This window comes from Salmo salar, chromosome 03 (genome assembly GCF_965601325.2).
Source record: "Salmo salar chromosome 03, fSalSal1, whole genome shotgun sequence".
NCBI classification, from domain to species: domain Eukaryota; kingdom Metazoa; phylum Chordata; class Actinopteri; order Salmoniformes; family Salmonidae; genus Salmo; species Salmo salar.
The window spans coordinates 21,644,971-21,664,177 of NC_138293.1; the positions used below are offsets into that span (position 1 = coordinate 21,644,971).

General features: G+C 42.7%; 1 protein-coding gene and 1 non-coding gene across 2 annotated transcripts in view; both read right to left on the reverse strand.

The window, feature by feature from the left end:
- The window catches only part of LOC106599517 (enhancer of polycomb homolog 1), a 41,373-nt gene extending 22,166 nt beyond the window's left edge, over nucleotides 1-19,207 (reverse strand). Inside the window, 1 exon segment of the mRNA XM_014190795.3 lies at nucleotides 18,735-19,207. Within this exon segment, the coding sequence (XP_014046270.3) occupies nucleotides 18,735-18,887 (153 nt within the window). The 5' untranslated portion in view covers nucleotides 18,888-19,207.
- trnaa-cgc (transfer RNA alanine (anticodon CGC)) lies at nucleotides 5,019-5,091 on the reverse strand. The gene has a single exon. It is a non-coding gene; the product is annotated as a tRNA-Ala (tRNA).

The following is a 19,207-nucleotide window of genomic DNA, read 5'->3' on the forward strand; positions in this document are numbered from 1 at the left end:
TTCTTCAGGCTGTTGATTGTGGCATGTTGTCCCACTCTTTAAAGTTGCCTGATATTGGCGGGAATTGGAACACTGTCGTACACGTCGATCCAGACCATCTAACATATTCAATGGGTGACATGTCTGGTGAGTATGCAGGCTATGGAAGAACTGGGATATTTTCAGCTTCCAGGAATCGTGTACAGATTCTTGCGACATTGGGCTGTGCATTATCATGCTGAAACATGAGGTGATGGCGGCGGATGAATGGCACGACAATGGGCCTCAGTATCTCATCACGGTATTTCTGCATTCAAATTGCCATCGATAAAATGCAATTATGTACGTTGTCCGTAGCTTATGCCTGCCCATGCCATAACCCCATGGCACTCTGTTCACAACGTTGACGTCAACAAAACGCTTGCCCACACACTGTCTGCTATCTGACCGGTACAGTTGAAACCAGGAGTCGCCTGTGAAGAGTACAGTTCTCCAGCGTGCCAGTGGCCATCGAAGGTGAGCATTTGCCCACTGAAGTCGGACGCAATGCCGAACTTCAATCAGGTCAAGAGCCTAGTGAGTACAACAAGCAAGCAGATAAGCTATCGAGATGGTTTCTGACAGTTTGTGCAGAAATTCTTTGGTTGTGCAAATCCACAGCTTCATCAGCTGTCCCGGTGGCTGGTCTCAGACGATCCCGCAGGTCAAAATGCCGGATGGGGAGATCCTGGGCTGGCGTGGTCACATTTGGTCTGTGGTTGTGAGGCTGATTGGAAGTACTGTCAAATTCTCTAAAATGACATTAGAGGCGGTTTATTGTAGAGAAATGAAAAGTGTACAAAAATTTGATCAGCTGTACAAAATGATATAAAATTGGGCTTTTCTACACAGAAAGCAGCAGTTGACTACTCAACTGTCAACACTGATTAAAATCAGTAGACCTACAGTGCCTTCTGAAAGTATTCACACCCCTTCACTTTTTCAAAAATGTTACAGCCTGAATTTAAAATAGATTCAATTGAGATTGTGTCACTGGCCTACACACAAAACCCCATAATCAAATTACGGACTCCTCTTTAAATCTGCACAACTCTGCTAGGACCTAGGATCAAGGGAGACACGTGTTTTAGTACTATATCTCTTGACACAATGATGAAAATAATCATGGCCTCTAAGCCTTCAAGCTGCATACTAAAAGAGGAAGTAATAAAGCCTCTCTTGAAAAAGCCAAACCTTGACCCAGAAAATAAATAAATAAATATATATACACACACATTTGTTTTTAAATCGGAATCTCCCATTCCTCGTAGGTGGGGTTATATCCTGCCTCTTTGGCCCTGTCCGGGGGTATCGTCAGACGGGGCCACAGTGTCTCCTGACCCCTCCTGTCTCAGCCTCCAGTATTTATGCTGTGGCAGTTTGTGTGTCGGGGGCTAGGGTCAGTCTGTTATATCTGGAGTATTTCTCCTGTCTTATCCGGTGTCCTGTGTGAATTTAAGTATGCTCTAATTCTCTCTCTCTTGGAGGACCTGAACCCTAGGACCATGCCTCAGGACTACCTGGCCTGATGACTCCTTGCTGGCCCCAGTCCACCTGGTTGTGCTGCTGCTCCAGTTATAACTGTTCTGCCTGCGGCTATGGAACCCTGACCTGTTCACCAGACGTGCTACCTGTCCCAAACCTTCTGTTTTCAACTCTCTAGAGACAGCAGGAGCGGTAGAGATACTCTGAATGATCGGCTATGAAAAGCCAACTGACACTTACTCCTGAGGTGCCGTCGACAACCACTGTGATTATTATTTGACCCTGCAGGTCAATATGAGCATCTTTGCCATGTTCTGTTATAATCTCCACCTGGCACAGCCAGAAGAGGACTGGCCACCCCTCATAGCCTGGTTCCTCTCTAGGTTTTGTCCAAGGTTCTGGCCTTTCTAGGGAGTTTTTCCCTGCCACCGTGCTTCTACACCTGTATTGCTTGCTGTTTGGGGTTTTAGGCTGGGTTTCTGTACAGCACTTTGACATCAGCTGATGTAAGAAGTGCTTCATAAATACATGTGATTGATGTCAAAGTGGAATTATGTTTTTCTAAAAAATAAAATTATGAAAAGATTAAATGTGTTGTCAATTATTCAACCCCTTTGTTATGACAAGCACCAACAAGTTCAGAAGTAAACATTTGCTTAACAACTCACATAAGTTGCATTGACTCACCCTGTGTGCAATTATAGTATTTATCATGATTTGAACGACTACTTCGTCGCTGTACCCCACATACAATTCTTTAAGGTCCCTCAGTCAAGCAGTGAATTTCAAAACAGATTCAACCAAAGACGTTTCCCAATGCCTCACTAAGGGGCCTTATTGGAAGATGGGTTAAAATAAAAAAGTTGACATTTAAAATCATGGCGCATGGTGAAGTTATTGATTACACTTGGTGTATGAATACGCCCAGTCAATACAAAGATACAGGTGTTCATACTAACTCAGTTGCCGGAGGGGAAGGAAACCGCTTAGGGATTTCATCATGAGGCCAATGGTGACTTTAGCCCTATTCAGACGAGATTAGTTTTACTGGGGGAGGTCGGATAATGTAATTATGTACACGAGCATAAAAACACCACATCTGTCATTTTAGTCCTGTCCGAATCTGCGATGACTGAAATTTTTACATGGCAGGAGAATAACAAATCCAGCCAGAATAACGTACTGTTTATTGGAAAAAGCCAAGGTCCTCTGATAATACTAGTCACGTGCAAATCGACATCCCTGTGTTGAGAATGAATGTCTGAGTTTGACAGGTGTTGCTCACAGTTTGAGCAAGAAAACTGATTCGATAAATTGAACGAAGTGCTACGCACAAACTATACAGTGCCTTCGGGAAATTATTCAGACCGCTTAAAATCTTGAAAAGGTTAGGTCACAGCCTTACTCTAAAATGTATTAAATTGTCCCCCCAATCTACACCCAATACCCCATAATGACAACGCAAAGACAGGTTTTTTAGAAATGTTTGCTAATAAAAATGGAAATATCACATTTACATAAGTATTCAGAACAATTAATCAGTACTTTTTGTTGAAGCATCTTTGGCAGTGTTCACAGCCCCGAGGAGTCTTCTCAAGCTCTGTCAGGTTGGATGGGGAGCGTTGCTGCACAGCTATTTTCAGGACTCTCCAGGTTCAAGTCCGGGCTCTGGCTGGGCCACTCAAGGATATTCAGAGGCTTGTCCTGAAGCCACTCCTGCGTTGTCTTGGCTGTGTGCTTAGGGTCGTTGTCCTGTTGAAAGGGGAACCGTCGCCCCAGTCTGAGGTCCTGAGTGCTCTGGAGCAGGTTTTCATCAAGGATCTCTCTGTACTTTGCTCCGTTCATCGTGTCCTAGATCCTGACTAGTCTCCCAGTCCCTGCCCAGTCTTGGCATTCAGGCCAAAGACTTCAATCTTGGTTTCACCAGACCAGAGAATCATGTTTCTCATGGCCTAAGAGTCATTTAGGTGCCTTTTGGCAAACTCCAAATGGGATGTCATGTTCCTTTTACTGAAGAGTGGCTTCTGTCTGCATTCTACCATAAAAAGGCCTGATTGGTGAAGTGCTGCAGAGAATGTTGTCCTTGTGGAAAGTTGTCCCATCTCCACAGAGAAACTCTGGAGCTCTGTCAGTGACCATCAGGTTCTTGGTCACTTCCCTAACCAAGACCCTTCTCCCCCGCTTGCTCAGTTTATCCAGGCAGCCAGCTCTAGGAAGAGTCGTGGTGGTTCCAAACTTCTTTCATTTAAGAACGATGGAGGCCACTGTGTTCTTGGGGACCTTCAATGCTGCACAATTTTGTTGGTACCCTTCCCCAGATCTGTGCCTCAACACAATCCTGTCTCGGAGCTCTACGGACAATTCCTTCGACCTCATGGCTTAGTTTTTGCTCTGTCTTCTGTGGGACCTTATACTGGCAGGTGTGTGCACCTTTCCAAATCATGTCCAATCAATTTAATTTACCACAGGTGGACTCCAATCAAGTTGTAGAAACATCAAGGATGAAAAAATGTAAACGGGATGCAAAAGAGCTCAACTTCGAGTCTCATAGCAAAGAGTTTGAATACATACAGTACCAGTCAAAAAGTTAGGATACACCCACTCATTCAAGGGTTTCTTTATTTTTTACATTGTAGAATAGTGAAGATATCCAAACTATGACTGGTGAAGCTGGTTGAGGGAATGCCGAGTGTGCGCAAAGCTGTCATCAAGGAAAAGGGTGGCTACTTTGAAGAATCTCAAATATAAAATACACTTTAGTTTCTACTTGATTCCATGTGTTATTTCATAGTTCTGTTTCCACTATTATTCTACAATGTAGAAAAAAGTAAAAATTAAAAAAATTCGGCTTTTCGAGGAGTTTGTATTTCGCGCCACGCCCATCATTGGATATTGGAGCAGGTGTTCCGCTAGCGGAACGTCTAGATGTAAGAGTTAATGAGTAGGTGTCCAAACTTGACTGGTACTCTATGTATAGTATACATAAAATAAAACACAAGAATTTCAAAGATTTTACTGAGTTACAGTTCATAAGGAAATCCATCAATTGAAAAAAAATAATTACGCCTTTAAAAAACAAATGTAGGTCTGGATCAAAAACCATGTCAGTATTTGGTGTGACCACCATTTGCCTCATGCAGCACGGCACATCTCCTTCGCATAGAGTTGATCAGGCTGTTGATTGTGGCCTGTGGAACGTTGTCTCACTTTTCAATGGCTGTGCGATGTTGCTGATATTGACGGGTAATGGAACACTATCGTACACGTCGATCAAGAACATCCCAAACATGCTCAATGGGTGACATGTCTGGTAGGTATGCAGGCCATGGAAGTACTGGGACATCAAATAACATTTTATTGGTCACATACACATGGTTAGTATATGTTAATGTGAGTGTAGCGAAATGCTTGTGCTTCTAGTTCACATTTACATTTTAGTCATTTTAGCAGACGCTCTTATCCAGAGCGACTTACAGTAGTGAATGCATACATTTCATACATTTTTTCCCCCGTACTGGTCCCCCGTGGGAATCGAACCCACAACCCTGGCATTGCGAACACCATGCTCTACCAACTGAGCCACAGGGCGCAGTAATATCTAACAAATTCACAACTACCTTATGCACACAAATGTAAAAGGGATGAATAAGAATATGTACATATAAATATATGGATGAGCGATGGCCATGCAACACAGGCAAGATGCAGTAGATGGTGTAGAATACAGTATATACATATGAGATGAGTAATGTAGGATATGTAAACATTATTAAGTGAAGTTATTTAAAGTGACTAGTGATACCTATATTAAGTCCATTAATTTAAGTGGCCAGAGATTTGAGTCTATGTCGGCAGCAGCCTCTCTATGTTAGTGATGGCTGTTTAACAATTGGAAATAGCATGCCAATTGCGCGCTCCCTCAAAACCTGAGACATCTGTGGGCATAGTGTTGTAACAAAACAGCACATTTTACAGTGGCCTTTTATTGTCCCCAGCACAAGAAGCCCCTGTGTAATGATCATGCTGTTTAATCAGATTCTTGATGTGGCACAGCTGTCAGGTGGATGGGTTATCTTGGCAAAGGAGAAACACTCACTAACAGGGACTTAAATTTGTCCACAACATTTTACTTCACATGTTACGTTTATATTTTTGTTCAGTGTAGCTTCTTACTTTCACATTCTTATTTCTTGTGTTTTTGTTCTAACTTATGTTATTACTAGTACTACATTTTGGGGGATTAGAGCTGGCAAGAAGGCATTTCATTGTACTTGTTCACATGACATTAAAAAAAACTCTTCTAGCCTACCTATTATTCACGCAGTGATGAGTCACCATCGTCATTGAATGTTTTCGTAATGTCATTTCAAGTACTCAAAAGTTGATAATTGATCTTGACTTCATAAGTTTATTATTTGTGTTGAGTTTAGTTACATAATTTCTCAATTTGCAGTAAGGCCGATGTGCAGCCTGATTTATTAGCCTCTCAACCATATAGTTTTTCAATTCCTCAATCCATGGAGCCTTAATGGTTCTAATAGTCAGTTTCTTAACAGGTGCATGCGTGTTTATCAATCATTTGAAGCAATTTCATCAAGTGCAGTGTCGGACCGCTCCTTATTAAATCACAGACCAACAACTATTTTTACCATTATCCACATAAGAGTCACAGCAAACTCTTTTGGGCCCAGGTTTCGGGAACTTTGGCTTTCATGGATATAGCCACTATATCAGCAGCCAATGGGTAGAGATACAGCTTTAGAACAAAGTTCTACAGTATTAGTAAAAATGTGATCAATACACGTGGATGATCTTGTTCCTGTAGTGTTTGTAAACACCCTGGTAGATTACGGCCACCGACTACAGTGAGAAGCTTCCTCTTGAGCGGACCACTTAATGAAAACCAGTCAATATTCAAGGCCCCAAGAAAGTAGACCTCTGTTTACATCACATACAGTATCAAACATTATTTAGAAGTGAACCTTCAACCCCTAAGCATTACAGGGATATGGCTCTGTAACACCAAGCATTCCTGTCTCTTCTATAGATATTACAACCTTGTATTGCTACTGCTGTATCAAATTAACAATCTAAGTGAGTCTCAGAAACAGCTAATATGAATGTTCTGATGTTAGCAAGTTATTGATTTCATGAACATTATTTGGAAGGCTACATATTAATATGGGCTATTTTCAGCCTTTTCCTGAGTAGCTTATCAGAGAGCTATGGAAAAGAGCAAACAAAGAGAACAAAATATACATTCAGCAGTCCATTAATCAGTTGGTGTGTGTGCGCTGTGGGGTTGACAGTACGAACCCATAGGCTCTCTGTTCCAGGCTTTTTGGAGGAAGGGTGGACAATGAGACTCATTACGGATGTAAGCAATGTCCTCACGCGCTCTGGCAGATTTCATGGCTGAGATAAGTTCTTTCCTCTTTCAGCGCAAAGCTTCTGGATAGTCCTCGTTGAGGAAGATATACATTCCTTTCAAGTTCTTGGCTCTTTCCAGAACAGCTACCTTGTCCTTGAACCTCAGGAACTTGATCACTATTGGCCTGGTCCTGTCACCTGGGCCAGTGGTGGGTTTTCCCATCAATCTTTGTGGTCCATCTTCAGTTTATTCTAGATCGTTTCCCTCACTTTGTCCCCAGACTCCTTCCAGGTCTCATGGAGAACCTGCAACTTATTCCACAGTCATGTTGTTCCGCCTTGATTGTCCCTCGAGATAATCTGTTTTCTCCCTCATTATTATCATGGATTCCCACACACACACACACACACACACCTGACGTCCTCTCTCAATGACTCACAGATTGCTGTCAACTTGCCGTTCTGCTGTTTAAACTCATCGAGCTGACCCTGAGAGAACTGCAAACTGTTCAGGTCCTGGAAATCTGGTCAGGTTGTCAATTTTATTAGCTGACCACCAGTATTTGGACAAAACACTTGCAGTTGTTACAACAAGAAAATGGCTTATTGTAGAACTCTGTTTAAAAGATCCTTCACCTGTGATAGACACACCACTGTCCTCAAATGGTACTCCCACTGACTTTGGTCTTTGTCATGGTAGTAACATAGGTAACGCTGTTACTCCAAGCAGTTTTATAAGCATCATCATTGCGCAACAATTCTTATGCAATCGCATGTGTTAAACAGTTTAAGGCCACAATTAAAAATGGCTACCATTTTTTTTATTTCTCAACTACCTCACCACTCAAGTGCATAGGCAACTGGAGGTAGTATGCATTTTGAAAACATATTTAACCTTGAAATGAGAACATTTTACTTCATATGAGGCATGTCTTATCTTGCTTTAAAGTGGCCTAGCAAAAACCCGACAATAGAAACGTGGAACCAATTATATTATGCCATCGAAACCAGTAGCTTATTTCTCATGATCAACTCGTTGTTCAGAAGTCAATGGCACAATCCTAGTTATTAGCAACCCATCCTAATTGTTGAATCTTCAGATCGTCCCCTCCACATTTCTCATTGATATTTTCATCTCTGTCACATGAATCCACTCACATGTGGGGTGCGCTTTTGGAAACTGGTTTCCCGCTAATTGCATCATGGAACAAAGATCCGCGCGCAGGCTACTGCCAGGTGTGCATTGCTATGCTAGTAATGTGAAGAAATAATAGTATATGAACATTTTAAGCCAACCGTTTTGGTCTGCTGCATCAGGCTGCTTTTGATATACTGGTCGTATGAACTTGGGCACCATCGTCCCACAACGGTCCCAGACAGGTCAACTTTTCTATTATGGGGGAATAGTAGATTGAAATAAGCTAGTGATTTAGCTGTTAGTTACTTGTCTTGTTGGCTGAGGAAAAGTAAATGGACAGTTATTTTAACATCTTCAAAGTGTGCATCATAAATTCAGCAAGGACGAATATCGTTGGGACATCACTGGGACCATGCTCCCACCCATACAGGACATCTACTCAAAAATGTCTGAGGAAGGCACACAGCATCAAGGACCCCACACCCCAGCCATGAGTTGTTCTCCCCCTTATGTCGGTCAGACGGTATCGGAGTGGGAGAAACTAGGGATGCACGATATATCGGTAAGCATATCGGAAATCGGCCGATACCAGCTAAAAATGGCAACGTCGGCATAGGCCCGACTGTCTAGTTTAATGGCGATGTGCAAAACCGATAAAGCTACAGTGCATACCTATATAACGGAGGTAGATGACATAATAACGCCACAAAATATATAGCGCTACACGTACAACACAGCCCAATGTCTGCTGTGTGGATCGAGCAGTCATTTGAAAGAGTAAGAACATTTCAGCGAGACAACGCCTAAGGCGAAATCCATTAACGCCAAGATAATTCATTGCCCTTGACAATCAACCGTTCTCTGTCGTGAATGATGTTGGCTTTCGCCGACTGGTCGAGCACCGGTACACACTACCAAGTAGGCGCTATTTTTCCAGATGTTGCCATACCGGCGTTTAGACAGTATTGTTGAAATACACATCTATGAGCTACTTGGTACTGCTATTAGCTTCACGACTGACATTTGGACCAGCAATGTCAGCCCCATGAGCATGCTGAGTCTGACAGCACAGTGGGTCGACTAGGATCTCGTACTGAGGAAAGCTGTATTGCATGCTCAAGAAAGTGCTGGTTCTCATACCGCTGCTGTCATTTCAATGGCATTTGAGAACATGAACACATTCCTAGCTCCATTTGAACAACTGACTCGAGAAATAAGCTCAACTGTGTCTGCAGCAGACGTGATACCCTCTGTCATGGCATTGAAACGCCTGCTCAACAAAACTTCCGACGCATACCGCGGAGGTAAAACTTGCAAAAGCACCCTACAAGAAGCTGTGAACAAGCGATTCGATGGCACACTGAGCCTCTTTACTGTGTCACCACCATGCTCGATGCTAGGTACAAGGACCGCTACTTCGATGCAGACAAGAAACAGGGTTTACCAGAAAATGTTACAGCTGGACAAGATGGAAACGGACACAGTGACAGTGCGCACCAAGGAAGAGGCCACAAACAGCTGAAACTTCACTGCTTGACAAAATCCTGGTTGAGACTGAACAAAGGAACAACGAAACAGCACAGCAAGTAAGTGAAAGAAATAGGTTTTGATTATGTTTTACTGGTAATGGGGACATACGTAAAATGCCAACAAAATAACTTTTTGGTCAGTGCGTGTGTCAACTATTTAACTGTACTAGAATGCTTAAAAGGCTGCAAAAAATGTAATAAAATAAAAATAAAATAGGTATAGGGTTTTTTGGCAAGGAAAATATCGGCTTGGGCAGTATCCAGATTGTCATACCGACCTTGTCATACCGACCTTGTGCCATACCGGGATATGCGGTAATACCGGCACTGAAAACAAGGGCCGCTGTTTTCAAACCCCACTGATGCTCTAATCTGAAGGATAGCAATGCTCACAAATCCCATCGAGAATGCTAATTAAATGTTAACTAGTGCATTGGGCTGGAGGCGAAATAAACACCCATTTAGGCAAGGCGCTGGCTAGCGGAGTATAACACTTGAAAAAGAAAAGGAGAGCTGCACACTCTAGGAGCTCAATTATTGCATCTGAGCTTCTAGTGTGCGGTTCTCCTTTTCTTTAACTAGTGCATTGGGAACATTTTGTACAGTTTCTGGCCTAAACTATACAAGTAACTAAAAAATTATACTCACAGTTTGCTGTACACACAAAACAAACATTTACCAGCAAGGCTCTTGATCCAGGAGAGGATTATGTGCTGTTACCAAGCGAATGCTTGATTTTGGAAGAAGCTTACCACTTAGCTACTAAATTAGCCTACCAAATGCACAACTGCTGAGCATTTACTACATTTTAGAGAGTTAATAGTTAAGATATCTAGCTGGCAAACATTTAGTTGTGAATTCCATACTATAATTAGATCACCTGGCGCATGATGCACAACAGTGAATGACTCAAGGCCCCGGTCTCTCGTCGTTGTGTGCTTGTAAACAAACACCACGTGACTGTGGACTACCGTAAAATTCATAATGTGCTAGCTGAAATGAAGAAAGCAATTTTCTTTATTTCCTAATTTATTGCACAAGTTGACTGCAGGTACTTAAAGTAGTTACTAATATTCAAATGTATTAAAACAACTTCAGAAATAGTTTCAACAGTATTGAAAAAGCATTGCGGCTTTTTCTAAATACCCCGGTAAACCGCCCAAGCCTACTTATTATACCGCTCAGTTTATACATTAAACCCCACCCCCAATACACGTGTAAAATTGGACTATAAATTGTGCCTTCCTGTGTTATACTTATGCCAAAAATGTTTTCTATTCTTTACTTTATGTATGTATTCTTATCATTTATTAATTGTGGTTGCATTGTCGAGAAGGAACCTGCAAGTAAGCATTTTGTTGGACAATGTATAACATGCGTACCCCGTGTATACGACCAATAAAACTTGAACCGCTGCTGCATTCGAGTTGCATGTTCTTTTAAGATGAATTACCATAATCTAAATATGGTTTCTGTCATCCTGAGGAAAAGTGCCGGGAGGGCACTCGTCTGACAGTAGTAAAACTAACAGGCCGCTGGCTCTCAGACCTGGGCATTGTGTCATTGGCAGACTGTCAAGACAGCAGAAGCACAGCGTGGTGCCAGATTTGAACATTATCTCTCCGGAGTGTGCGATTATGGTTTCACTGTGCCGCTCGCCACAGCTCTGGGGTCCCTAGGCAAGCTTCAGTTTGCTCTGCGGTCTCACTGTCTGCATCCCAAATGGCACCCAATTCCCTATTTAGTGCACTAGTACTGCACTACATATGGAATACACTATATAATGAACAGGGTACCATCTGGGACACATGCCATTCACTTCCAACTAGAGTCCAGAAAAGTGTTTCCCTGTCAGCAACAGTCAAATCTCCCTCATCTACACAGGTACAATGATTCATTTAGGGAACTCAGTCACCGCTTTGAAAGGACATTATGGAAACAAAAATCAGACAAAAAAGAAATTGCTGTCTGCAACAACCACAAAATATTTAATTGTGCCAGTATTTTAATTGCGCCAGTATTCTATGACCGAGTTAGTTGGTGCCAATTTGAAAATAACGGCATTCATAATAACCATGGGAAAAAGGCCTAACCACTGACTGGATTACAATACCAGCCTATTTATAGCCTAGTGCAGGGGTATTCAACTGTTACCCTACGAGGTCAGGAGCCTGCTGGTTGTGTCCTACCTGATAATTAAATGGCACCTACCTGTTGTCCAAGGTCTACATCAGTCCCTGATTAGATGGGAACAATGAAAAATAAAAGGTGGGACTGGTTTTAAGGTCAAGAGTTGAGGGGCCTAGTGTGTGTGTACCAAATGGCACACCATTCCGTACTTGCCCAAGCCTCTGGTCAAAAGTAGTGCACTCTAAGGAATAGTGTGCCATTTGGGATGAAGCCATAGTTAGTCCCCTCCAGGATTCATCAACAATTCCCTGCATATACACTAAGTACACAAAATATTAAGAACACCAGCTCTTTCCATGAGACTGACCAGGTGAAAGCAATGATCCCTTATTAAATCCACTTCAAAAATCAGTGTAGTTGAAGGGGAGGAGAACAGTTAAGCCACGAGACAATAGAGACATGGATTGTGTGTATGCCATTCAGAGGCCGTGTCTAGACTTGAGTTCATGCAGCTTTAGCATTCTGATCATAGAGTTCTGATCATGGAATTTCAAAACGTGTCATGCATCTACACCTACATTTAAATGTGTCTACTGTGTCCATATTCAAATGCATTTTACAAAACAGTGGATGATAACTGATGGCAGTAGCTAACTACTGTAGCTAACCTCTGTAGTTAGCAAGCAACACTTGCAAATGGGTTAGCATAATTTCTGTAGACTTGTGGGAGGAGTGCTGATGACGTCGCCCACTGTATATGCCTTCGGTAGCTGATTGTGTGCGGTTTCTCCTCAGTCTGGACGCAATGCGTCCCTGACCACCTTTTGAAGTGGTCAGCCAGATCTGAACACAATCAGACCACAAAGCGGCTTTTGTGCATCTAGACCCATCTTTCAATGCAATATTCTGATAGTGAAAGTCGCACGTAAGTGTCAAGTGTAGACATGACCAGAGGGTGAATGGGCAAGACGAAAGATTGAAGTGCCTTTGAACGGTGTATGGAAGTAGGTGACAGGCGCACCGGTTTGTGTCAAGAACTGCAATGCTGCTGGGTTCACACTCAACAGTTTCCTGTGTGTATCAAGAATGGTCCACCACCCAAAGGACATCCAGCTAACATGACAACTGTGGGAAGCATTGGAGTCAACATGGGCCAGCATCGCTGTGGAACGCTTTCGACAGCTAGTAGAATTCATGCCCTGACGAATTTAAGCTGTTCCGAGGGGAAAAGGGGCAGGGTGCAACTCAATATTAAGAAGGTGTTCCTAATGTTTGGTATACTCAGTGTAGAGTGGTGAGGTGGTGTTCACTGTGTCCAGAAGAGACTTCATTCATTTTCTGTATTCAGGGTTCACTCAAACATCATTTTAAGCTTTGTTTTACTGACAGTTGTAGCTGATTTCGGGATTGTATATCAAGTCGCATTCAAATATAAGTCATCTGATTTGTTTCAGTCTGAATTGTTTAATCAAACTTTGCTGCCAGCTCCTGATAGCAGGGCATAAAAATTACAAACAGTTTCCTGAATTAGCATATGCACACTAGGCCCATGCTTGTTTTTCCTGGCTAAACTACGCTAGCTCTAGTTGCCAAACTCCATAAATACTACACCCTCAACTTCAAAACTCCTTTGCTAGTTCTACAATCATGTAACTCAGAAATTCACTGGAAAGAAAATTATTTGTTTTATTATTTTGTTGAATAGTAACGACTGGTTTGAGATATGTCGTAAGACTACGGCGGCAAAGGATATCATGGATGTTAGCTGGATGTTTTTGACTTGGAACTGTGACAACAGGCAGCCTCTCCCCACTTGGCCTGATGGGATATGTAGTGATTTTGCCAATATATATACAGTCTTGTACCCTTAACGTTTTAAAACTTAATGTTGTATTTGTTGATTAAAATCAGACTTCATTAATAATATAATAAGTACTCCAGGAATGTCACGGGTTAATTGACATAAGAAAACAGCAACTCTACAGAGCATGACTACAATGAATGGCTAAATTACTTCTGGACACAAAGGGTACGGCAGAGCTCCTACTCCTCACCACCACTATTACGAGCGTTTGCAAATTTGACCAATCACCACAGTATTTCCTCTTTAACCAAATCACAATATTACCAATAACCTTCAACATTCCATGACAATCACAGCCCTAGTTGTATTTGCCAAATAAAGTGAGCTTCTCTCTAGGCTTGGGCAGTATACCGTGTGTGTATACCGTATTTGGAAAAAGCCACGGGACGGTTTTTCAATAGCTTTGAAAATTTGTAGCTACTTAAGTTAAATACCTGCAGTCATCTTGTGCAATACGTTAGCATTCACTTCACCCGTCACATTATGAAGCTTACTGTGGTTCCCCAGAACAGTTGAGCCAGTCATGTGTTTGTAATTAGCACGACAGGAGAAAGCGAGCTGGTGAGTCTGTAGTGCTCTATATCTATCAGCGAGTGTCTGTTGTGCGGCACACATGAGGTGATGAAGTCACACCTGTATGCAATTCACTACTAAATGAATGCCATCAGATATCTTAATGACTTTCTGCCAGAAGTCAAAGAGCTCTGGATGAGTTCTGTACAGTTGCCATTTTTCCCCCTGTGCTTCCTAGAGTTTTTTCCTTCTCTGTTCTCCCATCTGCTCCGTGTACACATGCTGCTCTTCCTTCAGAAATGCATGCGTCACAACTTTGTTTCTTTGCACAATGTCCCTTGTAAATGTCCACTCACCGAAAATAACATTTGGTAGCTACTAGCTATGCTTATAACTTTGAGCATGATTTGGCTGTCTACTCCTGCATTTTTGTGACCCTTGTGTGCTATGCCGGTAATACCATAAATCCCTACATGAGAGAAGGACGATATGAAAATCTAGATTCCACCCAAACCTACTTCTCTTGTTGCAAAGGGTTGGCAGTAGCTAGCGTAGGTGAAGAGAAACAGAACCCTTCCCATACAAAGCAACAAACACCATCTCTGCTGCCCAACCCAGAATATTAGTAATCCTACATGGACAGAGTCACCTGCAGGTTTGCCTTGGCTACAGCACACACCGAGAGGCGCTAAATCGATGCCTTAAGTCCCCACTACACTACAGAAATCTTTGGCTACGTCCCAATTCTCCACCCTTCCACCAAAGACTGCACTTGCACACACTCCGTCATGGTATCTCCTCCAGCCATTTGGTACTACATTAAATCCATGACTGGGAGTGCACACTTTGGGAAAAGTGTGGAGAATCGTGATGCAACCTTACTCTTCCCAAGGGCTGAGAATAGTGCACATCCCTGCAAGTTTGTTAAACATTACAATAGATGTGGTTTGCATAGGAATCAAGACTGTTAGCCTACTCTTCAAGGCTTGCTGAGAAAATTACTGTTGACAACCAATTACATTTTTCATTTTCAGCACTCTGGAATCTGCTCCAAAGGCCAGCTCCGATATAGGCTATGCAGCTTCTAGACACTTCAGAATTTTCAGTTCCCATTGCATTCATTCAAAGCCTTGACCAGAGCTCTAGTCAAAAGTAGTGCACTATATAGGGAATAGGATGCCATTTCAGACACAGCCCTTCACTTTGTCCCTTCTATATTTGTGTACTTGCATAACCTTGCAGGAGGTTTTTTCCCCAGTGAGCATAGCATGAGCAAGCTAAAACACTGCATTCACAAGCTGATTATTCTCCTCTATAAGATGTTTTATAATCAGCCTAGAACTGCAGCCTTGGGGAAAAAAAAAAAAGGTCCTTGCGTTTGGCAGCAAGTGTCATGTCCGAAACTTCGGTGACTAAGCATTTTTTTTACCTTCTGTTTTGGCCTGGATTTGTCAATGTGTAGTTCATATATACATAATCTTTGATCAGAATTACTGTTTTACCTCCACCACAAAATCCCTAGTTTGAAAGCAACCATTTTTCTGGAAGCTGTGCTGCACCATGTTCCCCCATGTGTGCCAGTCTCCTAACAATTGGAGTTCAACCAATGAGCTTCAGCCCCTGGCCATATGAGTGACAGCTAGCAAGATGGACCCACCACAGCAGAGCAATGTGGTGCACATATGTGACGTAGTAGGTCACTTAGTGGTTAAGCGTGTTGGGCCAGTAACCCAAAAATCTGCCGTTTTGCCCTTGAGCAAGGCAGTTAACCCCCAACAACAACTGCTCCCTGGGAGCTGATGACGTGGATGTCAATTTAGGCAACCCCCACAGCTCTGACTCAGAGGGGTTGCATTAGATGCAGAAGACACATTTTGGTCGAATGCATTTAGTTGTGTAACTGGCTAGATATCCCCATTTCCACCTAGCATGCCATTTTCAGGGACCACTTTTGGATTGTGAGCACTACTTTAAAATCTACTGGCTAAAAAAAGTACCAGAGAATACATTTAATCAAAACACTCCCTTTTTATAGGCTACTTCCCTAGCGTGGCAATGGGCTAGCAGAGGATAAACTGACAACCATCCGTCTCTTCCTCCTCCAGACCACAACAGTCTAGAAATAGGCTAACCCTTAAAATGTGTATTGTTCGCTGTCAGGTCTGCTCTGAGGACCCACGGCTGCTCCTCTTGTCCTCCCTGCCGACCAGGCAGCTACTGTCCCAGCCGCTGTAAATGTCACATAACATGATGGTCTGCCACAGGGAGCAGGGACTGAATGACGGGGCCACGGAGAATCAGAGAACGTCTAGAGAGTAGAATTCATAACTTTACTACTGTTAGACTCTGGATGAGTGCCAAAAAAAACACACCGTGTATTACTCTTCACCAGAGCCCTATGGGTCCTGGTGAAAAGTAGTGCACTGTATAGGGTGCCATTTGGGATACACACAGAGCATGTCTGGAGAGAAGAACTGGTTATGCAACTCCACTACTGTGAGACTAAGTGGTCTACACAGCTACTTCTATAAATTGTTTCCTGAAACCATCTGGGGACATATATAATGCACGTCTCAGGGTAGGAGTGCTGATCTAGGAGCAGGTCCCTTTCAGTCCATGTAATCTTATTCATTGTGATCTAAAAGGAAAAACTAATCCCAAATCAGCCTTTCTACTCTGCGACGCTTGATAAATACAGCACCTGTGCTAATCTCACCAAGGCTCAACACCTCTATGAGGGGGAGATGGTATGTGGCTGAATCCCAAAGCACAGCCATTTCCCTATATAGTGCAGTACTTCTGACCAGAGCCCTATGGGCCTTGGTCAAAAGTGCACTACATAGGGATTAAGGTGCTATTTGAGAGGCAAAAACCATCCGACTCTCAATGGATAACAGTTCATAGGTAGTCACGCATTTGTGGTGAAACCATTTTACACCTGATTTCAGCTGCACCACAGCAGAGATTTGGGTCAGGTAGGCTAGCCCATCACGCAACACATTCCAGGTGAATGCGGTCACAGCAGTGAGAAACTGGTCGACTGCCAACATCTGTGTTCAAGGAAAACTGGCACTCAGACAAAACACATCCCTCCAATTCCCTCTGCGTCATGTCTCAGACATTGACCTGGTGACAGTGAGTTCACCCAACAAACACTTGCTGTGTGAACTGACACAGTTAACAGTTATAAAAAGTTGAGCAGCCAGGTTGAAAAATAAGTCTAATGAGCAATCAATTGGAATAAGGCACACGCATAGCGCAAGCTAGAACATCTATTCCCCCACCCAAAACATCCATTAAAAACAACTTTGTGACATAAGGTGGATACCATGCTTATCTCATTTCCCATGCCAGTCAGTGAGAAGCTGTCTGTTGCCTGACAGCTCCCTTTTGACAGGGTGCTCAGTATACTGCATAAGTAAACAGACCACTCCTATTGTTATGTGCCTCTATTATGCAACACAGTACATAAGAATGGAGTGGAGACTTCTTTGTGAAGAGGCCCACTGCTGGGACTCCTGCTGTGAGCCTCAGAGCATTAAGATACATTGTGTCACAGAGGAATGTCAATAAGACATGTCCTGGCCATGCCATAAATAAATCAACACATTCAAGTCGAAATGTGCAATTAAAGTAGTCCTCCAGCATAAAAACTTGTTGAAATGCAATATCCCAAGTATAAATACAGTAAAGTACACAAAGGGTGAAATAAAAAGGGTATTTTAGACAACTGGTCTGCAGGGAGTGGGAGCATCTTACCTTAGAGCATCAAACAGCTTAGGTAGGCAATCACTAGAAACAGGTTTCAACTGACGCATGGCATGTATAAAATAAGGATACCATTTGTTTTTTTAACTAATCAACTACAAAGCTGGCTATACAAGTTAGTGCACTGAAATGTAAACACAGACCGGCCCAAGAGACATGACAGCGAGAACAGAGGGTACATGTCATATTGACAAGGTACAAACGTCCACATCATAACAAGGCCACGTGCCTAGCCAACACTTGCTGGGACTTGAATCCTTGAGCGTGAAGCCAAATATGAACCTAGAGGTGCCCAGCAAAATACAAATTGTATATAGCCAACCATATGCTTTTTGAAAGTAAAGCAAAACAGTGCAGCCATGAGTGATTGCTCTCATGCATTCGTTGGCGCGCTAATTTATAATAATTCAACAGCGTAGGCTATTTGGAGCGCACACTTATGGTTAAACTGAAAAGACAGACTATCCATGCAAGGCACACAATGTTTTCATTTTTCCCCCAGTATCGCCATCATCCCACAGGCACAGTTGGAGGGCATATAATTTCCGATATTTAGCTCCCCCTTGCACCGGTCCTTTGCCATTACGCCAACACAAGGCCCATCCCAAAAACTGACAACAAAATGTCGGATTGACGGGAGTCACGTGATTCCTTTGTACTTTGAAAATCATCTCAAGCGAAAACAACCAGCTAAAACCAGAATATAGTATAATATATAGAAATAATACCCCGTAGTGATCTGTAAAATGTATTAATGTATTATTAGCATGGTATCTACACCACATTTTCGTCGTCTTTTTGAAAATACAATTGGCGGCCATTTTGTGCAAACTTGCGGAGAAAAAAAAGAGTAACACCTCTCAAAATATAAAAATAAGTTAACGTGTTTTTCCTCAGATTTTCGAGCTATAAAACATACCGATTCCTCTTCTTTTTCCATCCCCGTCGGCATCTGCGGCACTGCCCGGTTAATAGATGCATATTCGTGCAGGTCTGGTAAATCCTCACATCGGAAGACGGGTAGTGGCTTGGACGCGTCCAGCGCCCGTGCACGAAACGACAATTTACTCATTTTTTATAATTCGAAATGCAACATAAATCTATCAGATCTCCTAAAATTCACAACGGTCTCGAGTTGCGCTTTCATGGATGACTCTGTTGTTTTTCAGAAATCTACGGTTCGACTGGTTGAAAGCTATATTTTAGGGCGTCGAACGGAGCCGGGAAGGCCCGGATCTTGGTCGCTCTCTTTCGGTCTATTTTTTCAGAGGCTTCGCTGTCTATCGGTGGTTGAGTACGCCATGGCCAACATGGCGGACATTAAAAACTCTTTATAACGCTCCGTTCGCACAGAGCAGCCCAACCCACCGATCATCGAACAGCCATTCCCAC